Genomic DNA, 14,629 nt, shown 5'->3' on the forward strand with positions numbered 1-14,629 from the left:
TTTCAATTTTCATTTTTAACTATCTAGAAATTGTATTCACATGCATCTTGAGTTATCTTAGTATTAAATTCCAGTAAGCTTTTTCAAATTACTGCTGTATTCATAAATTGACCCCAGAGCAGGCTCTGAAAGCGCTATAAGAGCAGAGAGGACAGCCAGGTGAATGCCCCCTTGGTGACCTGGGGATGGTTCTTGATAGCAGTTTTCTTGATGGGGGTTTCCCTGTAGGGGCCTTAAAGAGGGAAGAGGGCAGGCTGTGTACTGGTGAGGACCCGGGGTTTGGAATCAGACTTCTGAATTTTCACTCTGTCCCTTTCCAGGCACATGTCTGAGGGCAATTTACTTACATTCCTTGCTTGGAAAATAAGAATAATAGTCATGCCAAGCCCCATAGTGTTGCCGTGAGGGGTAGATGTGTGATGCGCCTGAAGTAATGCCTGTCGCGTAGAAAGTGCTGAGTAGACACCTGAGCAGAATACACTGGGGCTGGGGGTGGGAAGCGACCTCTGACTGGAGCACAGGGGATGAGACTGCTGGGATGCGGTGGGGGAGAACTTGGGCTTATCGGACACCACCTAGCACCGCCGCCCTGGGGCCAGGGCCCGCTCTAGGCAGCGGCTCAGTCAGCCATTCAACGACCCAGGCATGCCAGTGCGTACCCGGTTTACAGACAAGGAAGCGGAGGTGCCAAGAAGTTAAGAACCTTGCCCAAGATCACACAGCAAATAAGTGCCTGGGTCAGCAGTCAGAAAAAATGGGTGGAAGGGAGAATTAAGTAGAGCCAAGTCACGTAGGGGTTTAAACGTGAGGCTGGGGTTGGGGTGAGGCTAATCGTGCTCTGAACAGTTGATGAATTAAAAAATGGAATACTGACATGAATTTGATAGAATGTTTATTATGATTTGTAGAGGATGTTGGTGATGAAGGAGAAGAAGAAAAAGAGTTTATTTCCTATAACATCAACATAGACATTCATTATGGAGTTAAGTCCAATAGGTGAGTAGTATGAATATACCATTATTTTGGACTATAAACTTGTGAGGATTAAATGTAAATCCTAATCGAGTCAGACAAAGATACTAAGAAAACACTCAGAAGATTTCTGCTCTTTAATTCAGTTTCTTATCTTTGATTTTATTTATTCAAATTAAGAGGATCTCCAAGTCAGTATAAAATCTAAAATATTTTTATTTTAATTGCCATATCATGGCATCATCCATTCTAGGTTTGAGCCATAATGTACTTAGCATATCTAATAATGCTCTCAGAGTATACCTGAGTTTTCATTATTATAAGTAAGCAGTAAACATTCATAGGTACCAGTCTGATTCTTTTTAGGATAAATCCCTAAAGATAGCATTACTGGTTCAGATGCGATGCATCATTGAAGTCTTTAATGTGTGTTACCAGATTTCCCACCTTTTAAAAAGGTTGTGCCAGTTTATACTCCAGTAGACATATTCAAATTCAAATGCGTAAATGTTTATTTTGCATTGGCTTTTTAAAACTTTTTATTTTGAATAATTTCAAGCTTACAAGAGTTGCATGGATAGCGTGTAGAACTCCCAGATGTCAGTTAACATTTGCCACGTTTGCATAATCATTTTTTTTCCTGAACCATTTGAGAGTTATAGACAACCTGCCTCTTTATCCCTAAATACTTCGCAGCATTTCCTAAGAACAAGAACATTCGTGTTCATAGCCTCAGTACAATTTTCAAATTCCAGAAATTTTGGTACAGTATTACTCTAGGTATAGTACATATTCATATTTTCTCAATAATGTCCCCTACAGTATTTCTCCCATGATCCAGAATCCAATTCTGTGTCTTTCTTTCTGTGTCTCTGATGACATTGACATTGTTGATAAGTGCAGACCAGTAGTTTGATGGACCGCCCCTCCATTGGATCTGTCTGATGTTTCTCCATGGTCACAGTCAAGGTGCACATTTTCAGCAGGAATACTACTGTGCTGTGTTCCTTCTCAGCGTGTCACATCAGGAAGCTTCACTGACTTTTTAGAATAATGTGAAGTATTATGTGTAAAGTACATATACATAATATGAGAACTGGAAAATTCAAATATTGCTTCTGTTGAAGCTGTTAATTCAACCACCTTTGAGCACCTGTTATGTGTAAGATACAGCAGTAGGTGTGCAAAGGAATAAAACATAGTTCCTTTTCCCAAGAAGTTTATGGTCTTTTGGGAGAAAGGATGGCACATACACAACTAGCTGTAATACTTGGCAAAATCTTAGAGGTGTAGAATACCATGAAACATGAAGACTGGGGAGATTGCTTCTGCTTAGGGATGGCCCCATGGGAGAAGTGATGCTGGAGTTGGGTTTTGGGGGTTACTTGGAATTTCAGCAGATGAATATAGGTTTCTTAAGCAACTACACAAAAGCACATGAAGTTTAGAGAATGGACCATGTAGTTTAAAGGGTGTCTCAGGTTGGGTAGGGGGTGCGTAGCAGGAGATGAAACTGGAAGGGTTAGTTTAGGCCAGGCTGTAGCGGCCCGGAATGTTCTCTCGTCACTTCAACCTGCAGGTGACTCTTGTTTAGTCAAGTTGACATGTGATTCAATGCCATAAATGAATGGGACAAATTATTATGAGATCGGATTTAAGTTAATCGGGGCTCGTAACTTTCAATTGCTAAGGAGGTTAGTTTTCCTGAGGGCAAGGTTATGAACTCAACCCCCATATGAGATAAACTAACTTGGCCTGCTTTCATGGTCACATGTTATGACCTTAACCTTGATTTGCTAGTTCTCACATAGGTGAGTAACGAAAGAGAAGCAATGTATTTCACTATTAGAAAAGCAACAATTTGGTCTATTCCTAATATGATTTTTAAATTAAAACATTCAAATGAATTCTTAGTTTGCATGCCACACAAAGAAGGCTGCAGTTTTAAAACTGATGAAGAATGAGACTCTTTGTTCTAATTTTTTCTTTTCCGTTCTTTCAGCTTGGCATTCATTAAACGAGCTCCAGTGATTGATGCAGACAAGCCAGTGTCTTCCCAGCTCCGAGTCCTCACGCTCAGTGAAGACTCGCCGTATGAAACCTTGCACTCTTTCATTAGCAATGCGGTGGCTCCTTTTTTTAAGTCCTATATCAGAGAGTCTGGCAAGGCAGACAGGTAAAAACCATTTCTCCTTCGTTAGTTTGAATGCCGTATTTTACTTAATGTTCACAACACACTGTGGAAGATGATGTAAAATTCAGAAATCGGGAGGGAAAAGCTAGTAAACCAAGAGGATGTAAATCTGTTGCATTAATAAAATGTATATTATTAATATTTGACAGACCTGAAATAATAGAATCTCTTTGGAGACCAATAGTGCACTAAAGTTTGAGGTATTTCCCGTCTTTTTAGGGATGGTGATAAAATGGCTCCTTCAGTTGAAAAAAAGATTGCAGAACTTGAAATGGGACTCCTTCACCTGCAGCAGAATATTGAAATTCCAGAGATCAGCCTGCCCATTCATCCAATTATTACAAATGTTGCAAAACAGTGTTATGAGCATGGAGAAAAGCCAAAAGTTACAGACTTTGGAGATAAGGTTGAAGACCCAACTTTTCTCAATCAGTTACAATCTGGAGTTAACCGCTGGATCCGAGAAATTCAAAAAGTAAGAGCACAGTATTGAAAATATCATGTAAAATGCTTTACTCTTCAATATCTGTCAGAAAACTGGTCCGAGTTCTTGTCAATGAGGTGAATTCTGTGATGACCGTTAGCAGTACCGCCCACTGGTCCTGGGAATGCTCAGTGGAGGATTAATGTCGGCCCAGGTGGAGTGGAGTGGTCAGGGTACCGTGTGACATGGTTTAAATACCATCCCTGAGAGAACGCTAATCTCAGCTGTCTCAGACTTTTTTTTTTGTTTTGGTTGCACTTTGTGGCATGTAGCATCTTAGTTCCCCAACCAGGGATCGAACCCACACCCCCTGCAGTGGGAACGTGGAGTCTTAACCACTGGACCTCCAGGGAAGTCCAGACCTTTGATTTCAAACTAAACCGCTTATAATACAAGGAAGGAAATCTACTTGAAATATAAAAACTAAATAATAATGCATGTTTTTAGTTAACGGTACGTTTTCTACCTTTGTTTAAATGCTGAATGCTCTTGAATGTTATTTTATATTTAAGGTGACCAAACTTGATCGAGATCCTGCCTCAGGAACTGCCTTACAGGAAATTAGTTTTTGGCTAAACTTGGAACGTGCGTTATACCGCATCCAGGAGAAACGAGAGAGCCCAGAAGTTCTCCTGACTCTGGATATCTTGAAACACGGCAAGCGTTTCCATGCCACCGTCAGCTTCGACACTGACACAGGTAAAAACTAGAGCTGATAGTCTGATCAATAAGCTGTTGACCTGGGTTTTGTGATGAAAATTAACAGATGTACCATCTTTCCTGACTATTTACTCCTTTGCATCTTATCTCATCTTTTCCCCAGCTCTAGGTAATGAAAATGATTTTCCCACATACCTCCCTTTCCCTTCCGGGGTTTTAAGAACATAAACCAGTTTCTAGGCATGAGTACAGGGGACCCTGGGAGCTTCCCTCCTGTTTCTCAGTTACTTGGTTCCTTGAGTAGGCTGTACTTTTATAGTGTAAAGTCAAGTGTGCTTTTGACAATCCAACCAGAAACATGGTTTACGTTAAGCAGAAGTTCTCTGCCCACAGGTCTATGGAAGGAGAGCTGGTCAGTACTTTCTCTTCCGCTATTTACCTGCCCCTTTCCTCTGTTCTGTGCCCTCCTCCCTGTTCTGAAAAGTGGTCAAGATAAAGTTATTTTCTGAACGGGCAACAGGGGGAGTGATGTTGAATGAGCATGTACCAGGCACACAAATGTGGAATGACCGGCCATGGGTGGACGTTGCTCTACCACTCTGTGCCCACCAGAGACGTGTTAGAACAAGTCATCAGGACTGCAGTAGTTGTCATGTTCTTTTCCTTCCCCTCCAAAAAAGGTTGTGGTGCCCACATTTTAAATGTTAGAGGGAATTCCGGGTGGAAACCTTCAGGTACTTTCATCATACTGCATACATTCACTAGGATATGGGCACTCACTAGTACTGAAATGTATGCCTTGAATTTTTTAATACCTCTGAAACCTTTATTGCTTTCCTAATACATTTCTTTTGTAAATCTTATGCCAGAGGAAGTTAAAAAAAAAAGACCAGGAGCCAGGTTTTTCTGTGATTCCGTGTCCATAATACATTCCCCTAACTTGAGCCATGGGTATAAAATTTAAATTTTACTGTTCTTAAGGATGATAAAATTCTAGTTTTTTTAAAACTAAAGTGGTGGGAGATGCAAGAGGGAGGGGATATGGGGATATATATATGTGTATAGCTGATTCACTTAGTTATACAGCAGAAACCAACACACCATTGTAAAGCAACTATACTCCAATAAAGATGTTAAAAAAATAAAGTGGTATTACTAAAATGTTTAGATAATATAGAAAGCAAAAAAAGATGAAATCTTTGGGGCTACCACTCATAGCCTTTGGAGTGCATATGAGTTGACTGATATTCTTAAAAAAGCAAAAATGAGACCACACTGGGATTATCTTGTTAATAACATTCTTTTCTTTCAAATAGCACAATTTCTGTGTCACTAAATCTTTTTTTTTTTTTTTTTTTTTTTTTTTTAATTTTTTTTTATTTATTTATGGCTGTGTTGGGTCTTCGTTTCTGTGCGAGGGCTTTCTCCAGTTGTGGCAAGCGGGGGCCACTCTTCATCGCGGTGCGCAGGCCTCTCACCATTGCGGCCTCTCTTGTTGTGGAGCACAGGCTCCAGACGCACAGGCTCAGTAATTGTGGCTCACGGGCCCAGCCGCTCTGCGGCATGTGGGATCTTCCCAGACCAGGGCTCGAACCCGTGTCCTCTGCATTGGCAGGCGGATTCTCAACCAGTGCGCCACCAGGGAAGCCCCCACTAAATCTTTTGCAACATCAAAATGTTCTGTTGTGGGGATACACTTTAGTTTACTTAACCAGTATTTAAACCTAAAAGAAATATCTTTCTGCTTTTTTTTTTCATTGTGCTATCACTGACATATAACAACATTATAGTTGTATCACTTCATGTGAAAACCATTAACTGTTTCTCTGTTAATCTAGGTCTGAAACAGGCTTTGGAAACTGTGAATGACTACAATCCTCTGATGAAAGATTTTCCTCTGAATGACTTGCTGTCTGCCACTGAGCTGGACAAGATAAGGCAGGCACTTGTTGCAATTTTCACCCATCTGAGAAAGATCCGAAACACAAAATACCCCATTCAGAGGGCACTGCGTTTGGTGGAGGCGATTTCAAGAGACTTGAGTTCTCAATTACTCAAAGTGCTGGGCACTAGAAAACTGATGCATGTTGCTTATGAAGAATTTGAAAAAGTGAGTTGTAATATATCAGAAAAGCAACCTGAGGGCACTGAGATGAAAATATGCTTTAATAATAAACTTCCTTTCTTAAATTACTTACCAGGTTATGGTCGCGTGCTTTGAAGTCTTTCAGACTTGGGATGATGAATATGAGAAACTCCAGGTGTTGTTGAGAGACATTGTCAAAAGGAAAAGGGAAGAAAACCTGAAGATGGTGTGGCGAATCAACCCTGCTCACAGGAAGCTTCAGGCTCGCCTTGACCAGATGAGGAAGTTTAGACGCCAGCACGAGCAGCTGAGAGCTGTCATTGTCAGGGTCCTGAGGCCACAGGTGTGATTCACATTCTAAAAATTCGTATGTGCATTGTTTGAATGACCCTCTCTCTCTTTTTTTTTTTAGATTTAACTACTTGTTTCTGTTTTATACTGTGAAGTACTTCTTTAGCTCCGTTTTCACTCGTCACTGTAATCTTTAAGATCTAGTGATTCTGAATCATAGTGTTTCAGTTCAGATCTTTAACATTCTCCATTGATTCATCCTCATCCCCAAATTGCATGGACCCCAGAGCCAGACTTCGTGGGGATTAAATCCTAATCCCACCATTGAACTAGCCATGTGGCTGGGGCACATTATTTAACCTTTTCCCCAGACCCCTTATCTCTAAAATGTGGATAATAATTGCATTTGCCTCAGATTTATTAAAAGAATTAAATGACTCCTTTTCTTTGTTCGTGCTTTTTTATCTCTTCTCAGTTCACCACTCTTCTTCACCAATGCTTTTCTCCCTTTAAAAAACCCAGTCCAGAAATACTTATAGGTAGAGGAGTTGGTAAATGGATAGATATAGGATAAAGCCAATATAGAGCCAATGTTAATTGGTTGATGTTAATTATAGGCTCTAGGTGGCGGTATATGGGTATTCAGTCTAGAATTCTTTCTACCCTCTTGTAGTTTGAAAATTTTGTAATAAGCTGTTAGTTGGGATGGGGGGGATCCAGTCGAGAAATTACGCCATCTAGAAAGGTTCATTCTCCGATTAGGAGTGCCTTCTATTCAGGGTGGAGCAGATTCTTAATAATGCATCCTTGGCATCTTTTTACTCAGTGCGGTACTAATTTATGTGTACACATGTGCGTGTGTTGGTCTAAATGTTAACCCTTTATTGTGTCCATGAGAGACTTGAGACTGGGGCTGATTCGTTCTGGCCTAGGGTGTCTCGACCCTTTTTTGCCACATCCCTCTTCTCAGATAATCATTGTTTTAAAAGATCATTGTCTGCTTTCTTTTTGTTTGTAAACCGTATGGTATATGTACGTCCTTTATATTTGTAAAATGTATAATAAACTCAAGTGTACAGGCATACATTCTCAGAACGGTCTTGGACGACTTAGTCTGTTCACATTTAAGATAATTATTGATATGGTTGGATTTAGACCTGCCATTTGCTATTTGTTTTCCATTCGTCTCATTTTTGTTGTTTCTCTGTTCCTGTACTGCCTTCTTTTGTGTTATTTTTAGTATATCATTTTTTTTTTTTTAAGCTATAACACTACATCAATATATTATTTATTTTATTTTTTGGCTGTGTTGGGTCTTCATTTCTGTGCGAGGGCCCCCTCTAGCTGCGGCAAGCGGGGGCCACTCTTCATCGCGGTGCGTGGGCCTCTCACCATCGCGGCCTCTCTTGTTGTGGAGCACAGGCTCCAGACGTGCAGGCTCAGTAATTGTGGCTCACGGGCCTAGTTGCTCCGCGGCATATGGGATCTTCCCAGACCAGGGCTCGAACCCGTGTCCACTGCATTGGCAGGCAGATTCCCAACCACTGCGCGACCAGGGTAGCCCCTAGTATATCATTTTAATTCCTCTATAGACTTGTAGCTGTATTTCTTTGAATTTTCTTTTTTAGTGATTTCTCTAGGGATTACTATAGATCTTTAATTTATCATGATATACTCAATACTGACTGAACCTCATAACCAGTATAGCTCTGTCTCCTCCTGCTTGTCATATTTATAACAGTGGAAATAACACTGTTCTTCCCATACATATATATTACATACCTATTACATATATTGTAAACCCAGCAATACAGTGTTACAAGTTTTGTTTTAAACAGTCATATATATCTTAGAAAAATCAGGAGAAGAAAAGAAAAATAATAATACAGTCTTTTACGTTTGTCCCCGATTTATATTTTCCAGTTCTCTTCATTCCTTCCTATGGCCTAAGTTACTCTCTGCTGTCTTATCTCTTTAGCCTAAAGGACTTCCTTTAGTATTTCTTGTTCCATAGGTTTGCTGGCAACAGCTTCCCTCATTTCTTGTTTATTGGGAAAAACATTTCACTCTCATATTTGAAGGATAGTTTCACCAGTTATAGAATTCTTGGTTGACAGCAAGTTGTAAATCTGCCCAGACTTTTCATTCTTGCAGGACTCCCCAGGGTCTCCTGTGTGTCCGTGTAATTTAGTACCTCGGCCCTTGTCAGGCTGTCTTTTCCAGAATCTCCCCTTTATGCGTATTGCTGTTGTGCTCCCACCTGCGAAGCTGCGAGTTTTCCCGCCTGAGCTGGCGGATGGGAGCCCCTCCAGGCAGGACGGCCGTCAGCTCACTGCTCTTACCTGATACAAACACAGCTCAAGGTGCTGGCTGCCGTGCCTTGTTTTCCATTGTCCTGAAATGGCTGCTTAATCACTGTGCCCAGTTTTTGCTCCTACACTGTCATCACCCGGAGTCCTCAGAATGGTTTTAAATACATAAACTAAAACGCACAGGTTTACAAATAAACAGTTGTCAACAGTTCTGAAGTTGTGATCTAGTAATCTGTGTGCTTCTCCATGAACACGTAAAAGAACAAGACCTAGTGACAGGCCTAATACCATAATTTTGAAGTAGTGAACATAAACAAGATCTTAGGATGTGTACAACTGTAATGTGATGAGGCAGGATTTATTGATGACAGAGTCGGAACTGTGAACAGCTGTGGCTGTAGCCCACATTCATAATTGAAGGAAATGCTAAATTTAATTAGGGAGTTAGTGAAAATAATGATTTTCCCCAGACAAATTCACAGACTGTCTGAGTTTCATCCGAGGCATCTGTGGACGCCAGATCAAGACCCTTGCCTAGCGTTACAATTCTGTGAGAGTGTGGGCCTGAGATAGGCCTGGAAGTCTTAACATTTCCTGAGGCAAAGATCCTGTGTGTACTCTGCTGTCTCTCCAATAGCATGAAGGGAACTGAACGGACTCTTCTCAGTTACTGTAGCACTTTATCTGGCCCTCTGCTGTGGCATGGACCGATGGATTATAATTTAAAGTTTAAAAAAAAAAAGGAAAAGCATGTTGGATACTGAGTTTGTACGTAGCACTCCTGTGAATTCCTGAGCTTTCCAATGCAGTTTTAATCATAGTCTAAACACTGAAGAGGGAAGAACCCCAAACTCAGGTTTTAAGACATGTTCTTTTAGCTTAAGCAACGAAACTACATTGTCAGAAGATCTTTCCAGCACAGAGTTAAAACATACCATATAGTGTCTTACATGGTCTTGTTGAGTTGTAGTTGTAAAATGTTTGACTAAACGTTGAACCTACGTGGTGGACGGGTCATCTTGTGTGGTGTGTGCTGCTTGTGCGCGACAGGATGAGTCTTCATTTGGCAGACCTTTTTTGTTACGAATCCTCTCCTTCCAGGTCACAGCAGTTGCACAACAGAACCAAGGAGAGGTGCCCGAACCCCAAGACATGAAAGTAGCCGAGGTTCTCTTTGATGCTGCTGACGCAAATGCCATAGAGGAGGTCAACCTCGCTTACGAGAACGTCAAGGAAGTGGACGGGCTCGATGTCTCCAAAGAGGGCACGGAGGCCTGGGAGGCTGCGATGAAGAGATACGACGAGAGGATCGACAGGGTGGAGACCCGGATCACCGCTCGCCTTCGGGATCAGCTCGGCACGGCCAAGAACGCCAATGAGATGTTCAGGATTTTCTCCAGGTTCAACGCGCTGTTTGTCAGGCCTCACATCCGTGGGGCCATCCGCGAGTACCAGACCCAGCTGATCCAGCGTGTGAAGGACGACATCGAGTCTCTGCACGACAAGTTCAAGGTCCAGTACCCGCAGAGCCAGGCGTGTAAGATGAGCCACGTGCGCGACCTGCCGCCGGTGTCGGGCTCCATCATCTGGGCGAAGCAGATCGACCGACAGCTGACGGCCTACATGAAGCGCGTGGAGGACGTGCTGGGCAAGGGCTGGGAGAACCACGTGGAGGGGCAGAAGCTGAAGCAGGACGGAGACAGCTTCCGCATGAAGCTCAACACGCAGGAGATCTTCGACGACTGGGCCCGCAAGGTGCAGCAGCGCAACCTGGGCGTCTCGGGCCGCATCTTCACCATCGAGAGCACGCGCGTCCGGGGCCGGTCCGGAAACGTCCTCAAGCTGAAGGTTAACTTCCTCCCCGAGATTATCACGCTCTCCAAAGAAGTTCGAAACCTCAAGTGGCTCGGTTTCCGAGTCCCACTGGCGATTGTGAACAAGGCTCACCAAGCAAACCAGCTCTACCCGTTTGCCATCTCGCTGATCGAGAGCGTTCGGACCTACGAACGCACGTGCGAGAAGGTGGAGGAGCGCAACACCATCTCCCTGCTGGTCGCGGGCTTGAAAAAGGAGGTGCAGGCTCTGATCGCGGAGGGCATCGCCTTGGTGTGGGAGTCCTACAAGCTCGACCCCTACGTGCAGCGCTTAGCGGAGACTGTCTTCAACTTCCAAGAAAAGGTGTGTGCTGCTTTCATCCTCCACGTCCGGGGAACGAGCTGAACCCAGTGGTGGCTGATCAGTTAATACATTAGCTCCCCCGCAGGGGGCACGCGTGATCCCTACAGCTTAGGGCTGAGTCCGCTGAGAGGGAGAAAGCAGCCTTTCACTCGCCGGGCTGCTGGATGCTGTTGCGGCTTTAGGGAAGCCGTCAGGTGACAGCCCGAGTTCAGGTAGAAACCAGTAGAGAGGTGAAGGGCACGAAAGCTTTATTACTGGTAGAGCTGCGTGGAGAATGGGCTCTCAATCTGTAGTCGTGGTGCTTGCGGTCAGTCTGCCCCAGACCTGGACTTCCTCCCCAGACCCTCGCCCAGCTGCCCCGCTGCCACCTCCTGGCCCTGCGCCTGCCACTGCGGGCAGGACAGAGTCCACTGGTCTGGTGCGTGGCCGGCTCCCAGCGAGGGAGAGCGCTGAGCGGAGCGCGTCGGTGTCCTGCTCCCAAACTGACGGTCAGAGGTCACCCCTCCCGGGAGCAGGAGCGGGCAAGGGGGGAGGCTGCTCGTTTCCATACGTTTCCCTTCCTCCACAGAGACACAGGTGTGTTCTCACGCCAACACGTAGGATTAGCTAGTTGTGGGAGAACTTCTCTGCCTCGGACATTTATTAATTGAGAAGCATATACGTAAGATAAAGGAATAGAGTAAGTGGATGTTTTAAATACTAAATATACCTTCCTTAGGTGGATGATCTGCTGATTATTGAGGAAAAAATAGACCTGGAAGTCCGGTCCCTGGAGACTTGCATGTATGATCATAAGACTTTCTCCGAGATCCTGAACAGAGTGCAGAAGGCCGTGGACGACCTCAACCTGCACTCCTACTCCAACCTGCCCATCTGGGTCAACAAGCTGGACATGGAGGTGGGTACGGGGCTGTCACACACAGTGCTGCCCACTTGTCTGCTGCCTGCGTGGGCTGGGCCCTGTTCCATAGCGGATGAGTTTGTCGCCGAGAAGCACGTGTTTCCCTAGACGTTACCAGTGACGGTCCAGCTCTCTCCAGAAACCCCGTGTAGCTAATGACAGAGCTGAACGGTGGTGTTGGCCGTAGTCACCTTCTTCGTGAGTTGGAAGCAGGGAGCTATGGGGGAGGAGAAAGAGTTCTATTTTCTGGATATTTGACAACCTCCTACTTGCCCTTCCCTGCTCTGCTGATAATTTAGGTGGTTCTTCCTGGCCCTCTTCTCCTGGCGCCCTTCTCTGACCACCTTGTCCCCCTCCACCATCCCACCCAGCATCCAAGAACCTCTTATTCCTGGTAGAGAGGATCTTGGCTCACCCGTGTAGTGGTGTGGGGGGGGCGGGAGGGGTGTGTGTGTGTGTGTGTGTGTGTGTGTGTGTGTGTGAAGCATACTTACCACCCCCTGTGGCTTTCTCATCGGTGGATGTCAGAGTGCAGCTGTGAAGTGTCTAGAAGGAGGATGTTTTATGGCAGAGGTCACTCAGGGGACAGATGGTAGTTGGTCAGTTCTGAAGTTGTTGTGTGTGGGTCACAGATTTTCTCCTTTAAAATGGATACAGAAGTCGCAGTGTATCTACCAGTGGGACCCAAACAGAGTGAAAGTTCACAGGCCCCCCTCTTTTGAATCGACTGCAAGTCCCAGTTTATCTCAAGCCGCCCTCGCAGCATTCCCAGGATGGTTGTGTGGCCAGACGCTAAACAAGACATACAGACGTCCTAGTCATAGGAAATCTATTTGTCTCGTTACAGATCAGAAGAGAATTCTGGCTTCTTTACTTGTTGAAAGAAAATGGTCACTGTTTGGTGACGGATGTTAACTAGACTTATTGTGGTGATCATTTTGCAATATATACCAATATTGAATCATTATGTTGTATATCTAAAAGTAATAATAATGTTACATGTCAATTATGCCTCAATTTTGAAAAGAAAAAAAATTGTTTAATCTCCAAATTATAGTTTTCTAGTTTTATCTCTGAGGCTACCAGGAAAATGCTTTTGTTTTGTAAATTGTCTATCACACCGAACAAATATCTAAGACCTTCGCTCATCTGCTGCGTTTGTGTTAGTATCTTTATCACTTATAAGTGGGGATCCTGCAAGTGGAAAGCACAGTCAGCCTAGTAGACGGTGATCTGAGGCTGGAAGGTGAGGAAATGAGGCTGAGAAGCAGGGGTGAAGGCTTGTAGTGAGAAACAGTTCGTCCTGGACCTAAAACATCGGCTTTCTGTTAACGTGCTCTGTGAGCTAACTTTTGAAAGAAACACTGTTCTTGGACATGTTTTCTCTGTAGATTGAAAGAATACTGGGCGTCCGCCTGCAAGCTGGCCTGAGAGCTTGGACCCAGGTGCTCCTTGGACAAGCTGAGGACAAAGCAGAGGTTGACATGGATACGGACGCACCTCAAGTTAGTCACAAACCTGGAGGAGAGCCGAAGATCAAGGTCAGTATTTCCCAGGGCAGCCGATTCGATAGTAAATTAAACAAGGTTCTCCCCTTAAAAACTACCAGGGAAGAGGTCACTTTACAGTGGAGAAACCTGACAGGTGCCACCACGCCCAGCTGACCCAAGTCAGCATCCCAGGGGAGATGTGTGGTGTCACCTGTGGTGTGATGAGAAGGGCTCTTCACCCCTATGGTCTTCCCCCCAGTAACCATGAGGAAAACATCAGGCAAACCCAGGTGGAGGGCCGTCCTGCAGGACACCAGAATGCCAAGGTCATGAGAGAGAGACAGGAAAAACTGAGAAAATGTCACAGACTGGAAGGGAGTGAGGAGCTGCGACAAGTAACTGTGATGTGTGTCCTCATTAGATCCTGGGGAATCGGGCTGAAGTCAGTGTTTCAGTTCCTAGTATTGTATCAGTGCTAGCGTCTTCGTTTTGGAAATTACACTACATTAGAGGAAGCGGGTGAGGGTGTATGGAAACTCTTCATACTTGCCTTAGAACTCTCCTGTAAGTCTAAAATAGTTTCAAAAACAGAAGTTTTTTTTAATAGAAAATAATATTTAGAAATAAATTTACAATGGGAAAAAAATCTCTGCTTTCCAAGCATATATGATATGTAAGAAATCATTTCCAGAACTGAATATGATAATCTGCTACAAGCAGTTGTTCAGACTATGACCCTGAAATGTCACTGTTTTCACAAAAATCTGAATCGAATTCTTGTGGGAGAATGCAGTAGCACACTGATCAGCACGCTGGACAGCAGTCTTTGTCTCCAAGCCAGCTGTTTCCCATTCGTGTGAAGGAGTGGTCAACTGGGGCCTAGCAAGCTTTCCAGAAAGTTCTGTTCAGACTCTGCAAGTAGGTCCCTGTCTCCTGTCGTGGGTGGTAGTTATAAAGCTGTCCACCTTACACTAATTCATTAAGCCATGTGTTAGTTTTATGTAGTTTACAGTATGTGTGTTATATTTACCAATAAAAAGGTCTCACAAAACAGAAGCCTG

The 14,629-nt window shown here is 44.0% G+C and overlaps 1 protein-coding gene across 1 annotated transcript in view; it reads left to right on the top strand.

Annotated features, from left to right (window-relative positions):
* The window catches only part of DYNC1H1 (dynein cytoplasmic 1 heavy chain 1), a 67,650-nt gene that overhangs the window by 7,005 nt on the left and 46,016 nt on the right, over positions 1-14,629 (top strand). Inside the window, exons 2-10 of the mRNA XM_059915014.1 lie at positions 909-996; positions 2,975-3,148; positions 3,386-3,641; positions 4,163-4,349; positions 6,149-6,420; positions 6,512-6,739; positions 10,101-11,177; positions 11,896-12,075; positions 13,470-13,619. Coding sequence (XP_059770997.1) covers positions 909-996; positions 2,975-3,148; positions 3,386-3,641; positions 4,163-4,349; positions 6,149-6,420; positions 6,512-6,739; positions 10,101-11,177; positions 11,896-12,075; positions 13,470-13,619 — 2,612 coding nt within the window. The remainder of the gene's footprint in view (positions 1-908; positions 997-2,974; positions 3,149-3,385; positions 3,642-4,162; positions 4,350-6,148; positions 6,421-6,511; positions 6,740-10,100; positions 11,178-11,895; positions 12,076-13,469; positions 13,620-14,629) is intronic.

This window comes from Balaenoptera ricei, chromosome 2 (assembly GCF_028023285.1).
Source record: "Balaenoptera ricei isolate mBalRic1 chromosome 2, mBalRic1.hap2, whole genome shotgun sequence".
Classification (NCBI taxonomy): domain Eukaryota; kingdom Metazoa; phylum Chordata; class Mammalia; order Artiodactyla; family Balaenopteridae; genus Balaenoptera; species Balaenoptera ricei.